The following is a 13,597-nucleotide window of genomic DNA, read 5'->3' on the forward strand; positions in this document are numbered from 1 at the left end:
CACCCCTGATTTAGAGCGTAATAAGCAATGTAGTAAATTACCATTCGAAGGACCACCCACTAACGTGGAAAATAAAGAATACAAGAATTAACAAGTATGTAATTTAATGACTAACTTTGTTACTATAACTAAATTAAGATCTGGGCAAAGTTCTTTCGTAGAGTTCTTATATTTAAACCGCCGATTCAATGTCCCGTTTACACTAGTCCGCGAAACACAACACGGTATCACTGTTACAGTTTAAATGTCACTAATTAGAACATGAAATAAGGATGTTTTCTTTAGTTTAATAAACAATAATTAATAAAAAGCGTTTGCAAAACGTGTAGCTTTTAAACTATAAGCTATACACACAACAACTATATACAATGTCAAATAAACGTCAAATTGAAAGGCAGTTTATTTAGAAGTTCTCCTAAAAATTATTAATTTTTAAGGTTTTTTCTTAACTTTTTGAGTATTACGAGTAGTATAAAGAAGTACTAAACCAGTGATCTGTAAGAAAGTGTGAAATTTAGCGCCTAGAAGTTAAATTTCAGAAAACAAATAATATGGAAGGTATACCACCCGAACCTCCAGATAAAGGTAAATTTTATGTAGAAATGGAAGGAGATGGGATGATGGAATATGAGGAATTAAATAAAAATAACAATAGAGTAAATAATAAGGTAACAAACAAACAAAACCAAACAAGTAGTACTATTGAGGTAAGTAACAAATTTAGTTGCAATAACGATGAAAATTTGACAAATTTAAATCAAACAGATAAGTCAGGTAAGCAAAATTTAAATAAAGTAATAAATTTAAGATTAAAACATAGATATCAATTTGGAGATAGTGCACCTTATATAGTACACATAGAAAATAAAAACGGTAACATTGGTCGATTACACAGGATCGGCACGGCCCGTTTGATTTTAAGTGCAGTACCTGAAATTGAAAATAATATCACACAAATTACAGTAGTTGGTAGAAATAAAATCAAGGTAGAACTAAATAATTTTGCTAGTGCTAATAAATTAATTGATTCTCAAATTCTTAAAAGCAAAGAGTATGAGGCATATATTCCAACGTTTTTTACTCAAAAGAAAGGTGTTATAAAATTGGTAGATAAAGAGATAGAAGATAATGATTTATTATCATTAATTAAACCTAGATTTGGAATTAAATTCGAAGTATTACATGTAAAAAGAATTATGCGGAAAGTGATTCAAGATAATGGTAATACTAATTATGTAAAAACAGGAACCGTAATTGTCACTTTTAAAGGTCAGTCTATACCAAAAAATGTAATAATAGAAAAAATGATATACGAGGTGGAAAATTATACACCCAGAATAATCCAATGTTTAAAGTGTTTGAGATTTGGGCATATAAGTGCCCAATGTAGAGGAAAAGATAGGTGTGAAAGATGTGGCGAAGAACACAACAAATCTAATTGTTCCAATCCGAATAATTTACTTTGTGTATTGTGCAAAGGAAAACACAGCGCTACTGACAAGGGAGCAGATTGTACAGAAAGACAAAAACAGGAATATATTAAAAAAATTATGAATAATGAAAATATAACATATTATGAAGCTAATAATAAATATAAAAAATGTTATTCAACAGTAAGTAAAGACCAAGAAAATACTTCAAATAAATATACAATATATAAACGAAAAAGATCAAGTAGTATTGATTCTAGTAGTGTAGATAAAGAAACAATGGAAGCACGCAGAAAAATTTTGCAAACACCAAGAATACAAAGTCAGCCTTGTTATAATTTTAATAATCCCATTTATTCTAACACAACACAAACACAAAACGATAATCAAAATAATATAGGAGAAATAATAGTAAACTTTATTTCAGCAACATTAAATCAAATTAATCACAATTTAGATAAAAAAACGTTGGAATTATTAAAAAACAATATTTCACAATTATTATTACCTCGTGATGGCTAACGTTTCATTTCTTCAATGGAATGCGAGATCAATTAAAACAAATAAGGGTTATTTAGAAAAATTCTTGTATGACAATAAAATAGATATAGGATTAATATCAGAAACTTGGTTAAAAAAAAGTAATTTTATTAACTTTACTGGTTATAATGTCTTTAGGAATGATAGAGATGATGGATATGGTGGAGTAGCCATCCTTTTGAAAAAATTAATAAAATTTTACAACAGTCCTACTTTTCACCAAATTAATGACATAATGTGCAATAGCATATCAATTAAAATTCAATCCGGAAAAAAGTTAAACATTTATTCAATATACGTAAAACCAAATCTTAAAATCACTCTAAATGAATGGAAAAAGTTTTTTAATAGTCTAGAGAAGCCTTTTATAATTGGTGGTGATTTTAATAGCCACAATTATGTTTGGGGTTGTAGTACTGTAGATACTATAGGAAAAAATCTGTTAGAAGCTATTGAGGACTGTAATCTTGTAATTTTAAATAATGGTAAAGAAACTTTGATGCGTAGACCGAATAGCAATAATAAATCTGCAATAGATCTTACAATATGCTCAGCAAATATTAGTCATTTTTTCGATTGGGATGTTGTGGACGAGACATTAGGATCAAATCATTTTGCTATTATTATTAAGTCAAATATTAATGTTAATAAAGCGGAATGTGTAAATACAAAATTCCAATGGAACATAAATAAAGCGGATTGGTCTCTTTTCTCTTCTATCACTGATAATTTCATGGAAATAGATAATAATTTAAATTACCAACAATTTTTAAATAAATTAAACGAATATTGTAAGATATGTATACCGGAGAAGAGAACAGGGACTAATCCACGATTTAGAAAAACTTGGTGGAATGACAATTGTAAAAAGGTAATAGAAGAACAAAAACTAGCTTTACGCAAGTTTAAACTACAGTCTAATATACAAAATTATATAAATTATAATAAATGTGTAGCGAAAACCAAAAAAGTTGTATTAGAGAGTAAGCGTAATGCATGGAGAAATTTTTGTAAAACTTTAAACAAAAATACACCAATTAAAGATATGTGGAATCAAGCCAAACGATTACAAAACATTTTTAAACCACAAGTAAATCCAGTGACTGAAGGAGAATGGGTTGAGGAGTTTTTAAGAAAATTATGTCCAGATAATATATTTTCAAAACTTAATGTAATGGAAAGAAAAAACTCTATGCATCCACTTTCAATTCCATTTAGTTTCTGTGAATTAGAAATAAGCCTTAAGAATAAGAAAAATACTTCTCCAGGTATAGATAATGTACATTATATTATGTTGGCCAATTTACATCAAAAAGGGAAAGAAACACTATTAAATTTTTTTAATCAAATATGGTTATCAGAAGATATTCCAGATAACTGGAGAGAGTACCGGGTGATTCCTATTCTCAAAACAAATCGGAATCCTGATTCAGCAGAATCTTATAGAGGTATTTCATTGAGCTCCTGCATAACAAAAACACTGGAAAGAATGATAAAACTTAGGCTGGAAAGTTGGCTAGAAAAAAACAATAAATTATCACAAACACAATTTGGATTTCGAAAAAATCATTCTACTGTGGAAGCTGTGAGTCATTTGGTAACAGATATAAATTTAGCGTTTACGAAAAATTCTTCAGTAATCGCTCTTTTATTAGATGTTGAAGCAGCATACGACAACGTTAATTTAAATATACTATATAACAAAATGATACAAATAGGTCTGCCAGAATGCTTCTGTCAAAAAATAATAAAATTGTATGACTGTAGAAAAATTTATATATCGGTAAATAATAACACATTTGGTCCAAGAGTAGCGATGGGTGGTTTACCTCAAGGAGGAATATTAAGCCCTTTGTTATATTTAATTTACACTTCTGATATAGAAAAAAATTTAAACTCAACAAAAATTTTACAATTTGCAGATGATATAGTTATTTATCAAGAAAACATTAAAATAGAAAATGCAGTCAAATCCATTGAAGAAGGAGACAAACATATTAAAATATGGAGTGAATTACATGGACTAAATATATCTGATTCCAAAACCAAATTATGTATTTTTACAAGAAAACGAAAAGAAATACCCAATCACATCTTAATAAACAATATATCCTATCCTGTACAAAGTTATGTTAAATATTTGGGTATTACTCTGGATAGACAGCTTCTCTGGAAAGAACATATAGACAATATAGTTAAAAAAACAGAAAAAGGAATAAACCTTCTTCGATTCGTATCACACTTACGTTGGGGAGCAGATCCAAATATTTCTTTGTTGTTATTTAAAAATAATATAAGAGCTATATTCGACTACGGATCAATATTATACAGTGACGCATCACAGTGTCATTTAAATAAAATAGACAAAATCATTAATAAATCCCTTAGATTGTGTATAGGAGCCCTAAGAAGTACACCGATAAATAATCTACAAGTTGAATGCTGTGAAATGCCGATGGATATAAGACGAAAAAAACTTGGCATCAACCTTTTAGTTAGATTGTATGAAAAAAAGGCAAGTTTAATTTCCAAAATACATCAACTGTTTTTAGCAGACTTGAAAGAAAAATATTGGATAAAAAAGAAAACTCTAAATATGGTAGATTTATATTCAAAAATGACAATATATGATAAACAACTTTATAAATATGACATAAACCCAAATTATAATATTGACTTTAATAGTATGGAACAAGTTCAGGTATACTTTTTAAGGGACTATAGCAAATTGCCTATATCTTTAAGAAAATTAGTGTTTATCTCCGACAGTTCACAAATGTTCAAAGATTATTGTATGCTATATACAGATGCATCAAAAAATATTGAAGGTGTAGGATGTGCCTATTGGGATAGCAGTAATAAAATTAGTAAAATGTTTAAACTAAATTCTATTATGAGTATATACACAGCTGAATTAATAGCGATAATGGAAGCACTAAAATATTTATCTAATATAAATCATTCAAAGTTTATAATTTTTAGTGACAGTAAAAGTTCTCTTAGTAAAATTAGTGCTATAAATCCTAAATCAAAAGTGAACTACATTGAATTATATATCATAAATAAAATTAAAGAACTTCAGCAACAAGGAAAGTCTGTTAAGTTGGCATGGGTTAAAAGCCACTGTGGAATAACTGGAAATGAAATGGTAGATGAATTGGCTAAAAATGCGGTGACACAAGGAGTATTAACCCATTATCTTTGTACGCCAAAAGATATTGAATCAAATTTATTCAAAGAGATTAAGAAAGAATGGAAAGAAAGGTATATTGATGAAAACGTAAATACAGGAAACCACTACAGATCAATCAGAAACTATATAACGGATAAACCTTGGTTTTCTAAAATGGAGTCGACAAAAGATATGATAAGAACCATATGCAGAATGAGATTTGACCACTGTCTTACTCCATCATATTTATTTAAAATTAATATAGCTGATAGTCCACAATGTATTTGTGGACAGTTGGGCAATCTACAACACAAAATTTTGACCTGTTCTCTTATCTCTAATAAAGTTAATATGTTTTTAAATTCACTGTATTCTTTGACTGATGTCCACCATCCCATTAATTTAAATTATTTATTAACATTAGAAAATAATGAGTTGGTATACCGACTATTGTATAAACATATTTTAGATATTAAGCTTAAATTGTAATTGTAAAATATAGAGTAAGTATTTCTTGTAAATTGTTATATGTTAAAAGAAAAAGAAAAGAAAAGAAAAGAAAAAAAAAAGAAAAGAAATATAAAAAAAAATAATAAAATAAAAATAAAAAAAAAATAAAAAAAAAAATAAAAAAAAATAAAAAAAAAAAAATAAAAAAAAAGAAAGAAAAAATATAAAAAAGATATATAAAAAAAATAGAAAAAAAAATATAATAATTAAAAAAAATATAAAAAAAAATATGTAGAAAAAAATGAATGACGAACTTGGACAGTCCATAGTAAAATAGCTTTCGAATGAAGTAGAGGGCTAAAGAAGAATGTTGCAGTTTTTGCTGTGGAACTCTGAGAACATCATTTGGAAAAAAATTAATAAAAATATATATATATAAAAAATTATTAAAAAAAAATACAAAAATAATTATTTATTAGTAGAATTGTTTGTTATATTAGAATTAGTTTTAGGATAAGATACGAAAAAATGACTAATAAAATAAAAAATAGTAAAATTGGCGAATGGATTTAGTGTCCGCAGTCATATAAACCCAAACAAACAACAACAACTATATAAAATACGCGAGAGTTTTTACTCTAAACTAAACAAAGAAGGGTCAAAATTGGTTGGATTCTAAGTGCTTACTTTTTCACTAATACGCGAGAGATGAAACTAAACAATAAATGCGTCGACCAGACTGGTCGAATTCTAGATTTGTACTACAAATACGCGAAAGTTTTCATCCAAAACTCTAAACTAAAGCGGTGTCCAGATACTCTGGATTACAAATTGATACTGATTGCTTACAATTATAATTGCAATGCCTACCAGGGATTGGCGGGGGACAACTTCGAAATTTCTATTAGGTAGGTAAAACCACCTTTTGAATGTTTGCTACCCGGAATTTCCTGGGTACAAATTTCGGTGGGTAAAAACATTTTTTGAATGCATTATATCCGGGATTTCTTGGGAATTTGCTCGGGAAAGTTACTCGGTAGGTTTTATGAAAGTAGAAATTATTTTGCTACCAGTGGCGTAGCAATACTTGGATAAATTTCTTACAGACGTAAGTATATCCATTCATAAATAATAAATTATGTATTTTTCTATGTAACATTTTTTTTAAATTATTATGTTTTGTCCCTTCAACATACTACTGATAAGCTACTGTGTCCATGCGCTTTGAAATTTTTTATTTTTGGTGCTTGTTATAACTTGTGAAAGCGTAACACGATTTCTATCGCAGCTTAAGTAATTGAAATTGTATACAACAGTTCACCCTTTTACTCCGTGGAGGGTAGGTTCTAAAGCGTCCAATTAGGCACACTAACGTTCTCTAATAAATTTTAGTGCCTCTTTTTAAATTAATAGATTTCGATAGAATTAATGAAAGTGGCCATATGTCACTGGTAATTTCTTAGGAGAGTTGGTAATTTTTTGAAAGAAGGATATACATAGGTACAAGTCTGCTTGGGGAGTGTAATGAGTAATGGGTCAGACCTATGTTTCTCTTGCGATCTTGTTAGATTTTAATCTAAGAGCAGTAATGCTAGATAAGTATTTCTATTAAGAAATATAAATAGTCGTAAAATTTGTTCTATTGAACCAAATACTCGACTCACTCTCTACCAACCATTTAGCTGCCGTTTGCATTATATTAATTTCTTTCTTTTCTAGCTACATCAAAATAAAAAAATATCTACCCTAAAATTTAATATCATTTAATAATGACGAGACGATAATAAAAAGACAAAGATAAAACTTACATAAATAGACCACTCATCAGCGATAAAAAACTGTAAAATCGTGGAATTTTGAGAATCAACACCGATTTTAATGAAAATTTGGGTTTTATCTCTGTTGACACTCTTATTCAAAATCTACCCTATGCCGAACTGCGCTTTTGCCCTGGGTGTGAAAACAATCCCATCTAGAGGATGAAATTGTTTTAATCAAAATACCTATGGAAATCGATAGAGTGACCAATTCTGAGTAAATTTTGATCTATAAAATTTTTTTGCAAAATTGACACTTTTTAAGTTATTCGCGATTAAAACTATGCATTTTTCATTGAAAAAACTCACGTTTTATAACCGTTTTTCATCAATAACTTAAAAAAAATTAATTTTATAGAAAAAATCATTAAGAACAAAATTGTGCCTAAAAAAAACAAAGAGATTCGCGTAAAGCGTCGTTTAAACACAACGACAAGTCACAGCAACTAGTTGTGATGACAAGTTGAAACGCTGTTTAGACGCTGCGATTCAATGCGATACCACCTTCAACCCAACTCCAACTTTGATAAGTTGTGCGATGCACCGTTTACACACAATGATAAGTTGCAACAACTCGATTGACCTTGATAAGTTGTTTGATTTATCGCTGTGTTTAAACGATCCTTAAGAAAGACCTAGGTAAACCCAATAACGACTGAGTCATTGCTCTTTAAAAGATGGTTATTTTCGAAGAATCTCGAAATGGAGAACCTTCGATCTCAAATAACTCGAATGTGGTGCAATTTTTTGGGAAAACTTAAGAGACATCTTTCAAAGCTCATTAAAAAATCTTTCAGATAATTTCTAACAAAATCTTTTGGCATAAGAACTGACTGACTTAAGTCTTAACTGACTTGACGAAAATAAAGTCGCTCTTTGCTTTTTTCTTTTTGAAATGTAAAAAATTAAACCCTCGTCATTACAATCCTAATAGAAATTAATAACTTTCCACTTGAAATTAACTTTATTTACAGGAATGATTAGTTTAGAAAAAATAGTTGATTCAATCGAAAATGACATTATTATAATTTAAAACAAAGTGCATTTTTCTTAAATAAACCTAAAAGCTATTCATGATACAAAAACAAACAAAAATCCAAATTTTCAGTAAAAGAAATTCTACAATTAATATATAAAACATTTTTCATATTATAAATACTTTTAAATTTTATTAAGAAAAATGCACTTTTTTTCAATTTTAAAAATGACATTTTCGATTTAATCAACTATTTTTACTAAACTAAGCATTCCAAACCGCTCAAATCACATAGATCGTATCAATTATACCTAAATAAAGTTAATTTCAAGTGGGAAGTTCATGTCCATTAGGATTGTAACGACGAGGGTTAAATTTTTACATTTCAAAAAGAAAAAAGCAGAGAGCGACTTTATTTTCGTCATAAATCAGTCAGTTTCTATGCAAAAAACTTTTATCAGAGCTTATTTGAAAGGTTTTTGAAGCTATACTTCTTTAGCCGCGTTTGGGAGTAAAGTATATGTGCGCGAATTCATCAAAAGTCTTGGACCTGAGCGCTGCTCAAACGTTATACGGGATCTGATTGGGTGTTAAAATGGTCTGTCAATAATTGTTCAATATGGACGTTATGGGTAAACAAATGTTATGTATATTAGTTTTTATTGTTGTGAGGACAGAAACAAAAGCAAGTTTATAATTGTAGTGACTTTTTAACTACTTAGTTTTTAAAAGCAGCAGGTACGTAATTGTAAACGTTTCAGTATTGTATTAAAAAAGTATCTACATACCTATTTGAAAAATGTAAAAAATAATGTACTATTATATGTACCTATTAGTAGGTAATGCTTTAATTTACATAATTTGATTACGAACAAAATTACTACCAATCTTCATCTAATATATTGTTTTCTTATTGTTTTGTTATATTTTAATATTTTAATTTAACCAAAATCAAACTAATTTGATTAAATTCATAAAGTAATAAGCAACTGTCAAAAAGTTTATGGTGTAAATGTTCAGTTGGTGTAACTTCCCACATGAATGATACGTCTCGGTGGCTAAATGGTGAAGCGCTCTGAGTTACAATCTAACAGCCCTATGCAAATTTTTATTTTTTTATTTTTTTATACATTTTTAATACAAATTTTTGGAAAGTAGTAAGTATTAAAATTAGTTTAATATTTAAATAAAATATAAATATACTGTTTAAACTATATTGATTTCGTTGCAATCATATAATAGAAGTATAACTTCTTACGTGCGTACAAAGTACACACGTTCTTTTTTTAATGAATGTCCGTTAATTTTTCCCAAAAAATTGCACCATATTCGAGTTATTTGAGATTAAAGGTCCTCCATTTCGATGTTCTCCGAAAATAACCATCCTTTAAAGAGCAATACCTCAGTCGTTATTGGGTTTACATAGGTCTTTCAGACGCGAATCTCTTTGTTTTTTATTAGCTACAATTTTGTTTTTAATGATTTTTTCTACGAAATTTTTTTAAGTTATTCATGAAAAACGCAATCGCAAATACCTTGGAAAGTGCCAATTTTGTAAAAAAAAAATTATAGAACAAAATTTACTCAAGAAGGGGTCTTCTTCTTCTTTTACGGCACTACAGCCCAAATTGAGCCTTGGCCTCCTTTATTTTTGCCTCCACCCTTGCTTGTCTGTGGCTGCTCTTCTCCATACACGGACTCCTAAAAGGGCTTGTGCGTCGCTGTTTACTGTGTCTTCCCAGCGCTTACTTGGCTTTCCAACCGGTCTCTTTCCCTGCATTCTAGAATTCAGTGCTCTTTTTGGTAGCCTATCCTCTCCCATTCTTATCACATGTCCGGCACATTGCAATCTTTGTATTCTAATGAAGTCTGACAGGGGTGTTTCCTTATAGAGTTGATAAAGCTAGTTGTTGTATCGACTTCTGAAGATTCGGATTTCCCTCACAGGTCCTAGTCAGAATTGGTCACTCCATCGATTCCCATAGTTATTTTGATTAACAAATTTTCATCCCCTAGATGGGGTTGTTTTCACCCCCAGGGCAAAAGCGCAGTTCGGCATAGGGTAGATTTTGATAAAGGTTATAATTACTACCTAAATCCAAATTTTCAAGAAAATCGAGCTTGGTTCTCAAAATTCCACGAGAAAATGGCTGTTGATTGGACTAAAAACTTATGATGATTTTTTTGCAGATTATATCAAGCTGTCAACATCAAACTCGATCTGATAATCAAAAAACAGACCGGCGAGACCTTAACAAAGGGAGAAATAAAAATGAAAGATACAGAGAAAATGATATCTGAGATTCAACTGTCGGTCAGAAAACTACAAGTTGTTTGGCTAAGAGAACAAAACAACATTATTTCGATATCCAACGAGCGGCAAGATCAGATTCAAGATATGAATCGATTAAAGAAGCAAGTTTTGGTTTTACAGCAAAAGAATATACGGATTTCGGATGAAATTGATGATATTAAGAAACGCGAGGAGAAAGTCAAGCATAATCTGAATGTGCTTATAAATAAGGCTGCTGTTCTTGGAGATACTTTGTTCAAAAAGAGGAATGTGAAGATGAACTTGGATAGAAATACAACACTTCTACAAGTAAGTACACATTCATGTCTCTTATAGTATTTAGATTGTTGTTTTGAAATACATGATTTGCTGTATTGCTGTATATTGCTTTGATTTAATATGCATAATCTAAAATAAAACTGCACTGCACTGCAGCTGTTTTCATACTGAGGAGCATGTCTATTAGGTCTGGATCCCGCGTATGAAAAAAAAGTTGATTAATAGCAAGCTGAAAATTTGTTAATAGCTTAAGGGTGTCTAGTCGGACAAACTTTGATATATGGGAACACTGGAACAGGGGAAGTTTTAATTGTGGAACAGGTTAAAAATTTGGAACGGTCAGACCACGAAAACTGCACATGTATTTTGTCCGACAGAACAGACTTAAACTCTCCGAACAGAGATTAAACTCTCATGCAAAAATCAGACTGCTATTTATCACCAAATGGGCGTTTTAATGAGTGGAACATGTAGAATATGTCAAATGACAGGAATTATGACAGGTGATAAATAGCAGTCTGATTTTTGCATGAGAGTTTAATCTCTGTTCGGAGAGCTTAAGTCTGTTCTGTCGGACAAAATAAATGTGCCGTTTTCGTGGTCTGACCGTTCCAAATTTTTAACCTGTTCCACAATTAAAACTGCCCCTGTTCCAGTGTTCCCATATATCAAAGTTTATCCGACTAGACACCCTTAAACTATTTCCAAATTTTCAGCTTGCTATTAATCAACTTTTTTTTCATACGCGGGATCCAGACCTATATGTGGTTTGTAAATGCCATGTGAATCCGATTAATAGCCGTCGCAAATTCTGAATCTCGGATTCGCGAATCTCCGATACAGAATCCCCGTCTGAAAAGGCTCTGAAAATCAGCGAGAATCGGTGCATTAGCGTGAGAAGTGGGGACCATAATCTGATACTCGACGGCTCGCAGTGTTGCCATTTATATGGCGTATATCTAACTTAAAACTAAACATGCTGTATCTCGAAACCTCTATACCAGTATGCTGAACAAAGCGTAAGGTAATGATGTATTTATATTTTAGAGTGCGTACGACACCAAATTAAAAGAGTCTGAGCTAGAGTTGCTGCATATCGAAGCAGAAATTGCTGAAATCGATGAAGACAAATTACAGTTAAGTAAGGAGCTTATTAATATCAACAGAGAAGCACTGGAATGGGAAAAACAATTTCTACTTGCAAAAGATACTTTCATGAACATGAAAGAAGCTAGAGGTAACATTTTTATAGAATTTTGTCTTTCAAATACTTTTTTGGAGCTATATTGTAAAATGTCTGTATTTGTAATTTACTATTCTGAGAAATAAGCCACAATTTAACTTAGAAAATGATTTTATTGACGTTTCGACTTCCACCTCGGACGTCGTTATCAAATACAAAATATTATTAAAATGTTGTTGCTTAGTAAAAAAATTCTTCTAATAATTTTATTTAATCTGACTCATTCATATCGGCAATTCAGACATATATTATACATTTTATAGGATACTGGATATGAGACTCAAGTGTATAAAAAACCAACACACACTAACAGATATCTAAATTACGAATCAAATCACGACATCAACGTTAAAAAGGGAATCATCAAATCCTTATCAGATAGAGCCAAAATTGCTTGTTCTAACGAAAAATCTTTCTTAGAAGAATGACAATTGTTAACATCTGTTTTATTAAAAAATTACTATCCTTTGTCCTTTATAAATAAGAAATTGTCGAATTGTCGACAAGGTGGGATCGAATGGAACAGAACAACTTAGAACAGAATCCTATAACATTCACAAGAAATAATACGAGGAAAATATCATAATTATATAAAAGGACTATCCGAGACTTAAAACAATAAGAAATAAATTCAACATTTCAACAACAAACACATTGAGATCTATTTTATCTAACAATAAAACACTGAAAACGTTTGTTTTCTATACTTCCATAAAATTTATTACAACTATGTGACTACAGATGTTTCGACAGAGTGCCTTTCTCGAGTGATTTAGATTACTATGGGTTTGCCTTTTTAAAGTCTTTAACTGAAGAGGTTGAGGAGTGCGGAGCTGTTTGTCTCGAGTTGGTCATTCAGAATTATATCTGTATTTTTCAATTTATTAATTTCCATAGATTCTAATAAAGATAGCTTAAGGGCTTTATTTTGAATATGCAGAATTTGAAACTGTTCATTAAAATAATGATTATGATCTAGAAGGTGAAGTGCGTATGTAGAAGTGTCTGTTTTTCTATTGCTGAAAGCCCTTTTGTGTTCTGCTATCCGTTTGTCAAAGGTTCTGCCAGTTTGACCGATGTAAGTTTTCGGACAGTCACCACAAGTTAGTTTGTAAACACCAGTCTGTAGTTGTTTTCTCTTTCGGCTCTTATTGTTCTTAAGAGCCGTTTGGAAGGCAACCAGGAAATTAAAACAACCCAGTAAACACATACCAGCATTAAGAAATCCAGATGGCTCATGGTCGAGAACAGATCAAGAAAAAGCAGAGGCATTTGGAAAATATCTTGAAGAGGTTTTTCAACCTCTGCCCTCTGTCAGTGCTGAAGAAGATGAGGCTATCTATGAAAGTCTAGCAACAATCCAACAGCCAAGTGAGCAAATGAAACCAGTAACAAAA

General features: G+C 30.4%; 2 protein-coding genes across 4 annotated transcripts in view; one reads left to right on the forward strand and one right to left on the reverse strand.

Annotated features, from left to right (window-relative positions):
- Positions 1-13,597, reverse strand: part of LOC114326705 (putative leucine-rich repeat-containing protein DDB_G0290503) — a 314,365-nt gene that overhangs the window by 53,642 nt on the left and 247,126 nt on the right. The window lies entirely within an intron of this gene.
- Positions 1-13,597, forward strand: part of LOC114326706 (coiled-coil domain-containing protein 40) — a 51,588-nt gene that overhangs the window by 23,644 nt on the left and 14,347 nt on the right. Inside the window, exons 6-7 of the mRNA XM_050648295.1 lie at positions 10,576-10,987; positions 12,005-12,194. Coding sequence (XP_050504252.1) covers positions 10,576-10,987; positions 12,005-12,194 — 602 coding nt within the window. The remainder of the gene's footprint in view (positions 1-10,575; positions 10,988-12,004; positions 12,195-13,597) is intronic.

The sequence above is a fragment of the Diabrotica virgifera genome, chromosome 4, assembly GCF_917563875.1.
Source record: "Diabrotica virgifera virgifera chromosome 4, PGI_DIABVI_V3a".
Lineage (NCBI taxonomy): Eukaryota > Metazoa > Arthropoda > Insecta > Coleoptera > Chrysomelidae > Diabrotica > Diabrotica virgifera.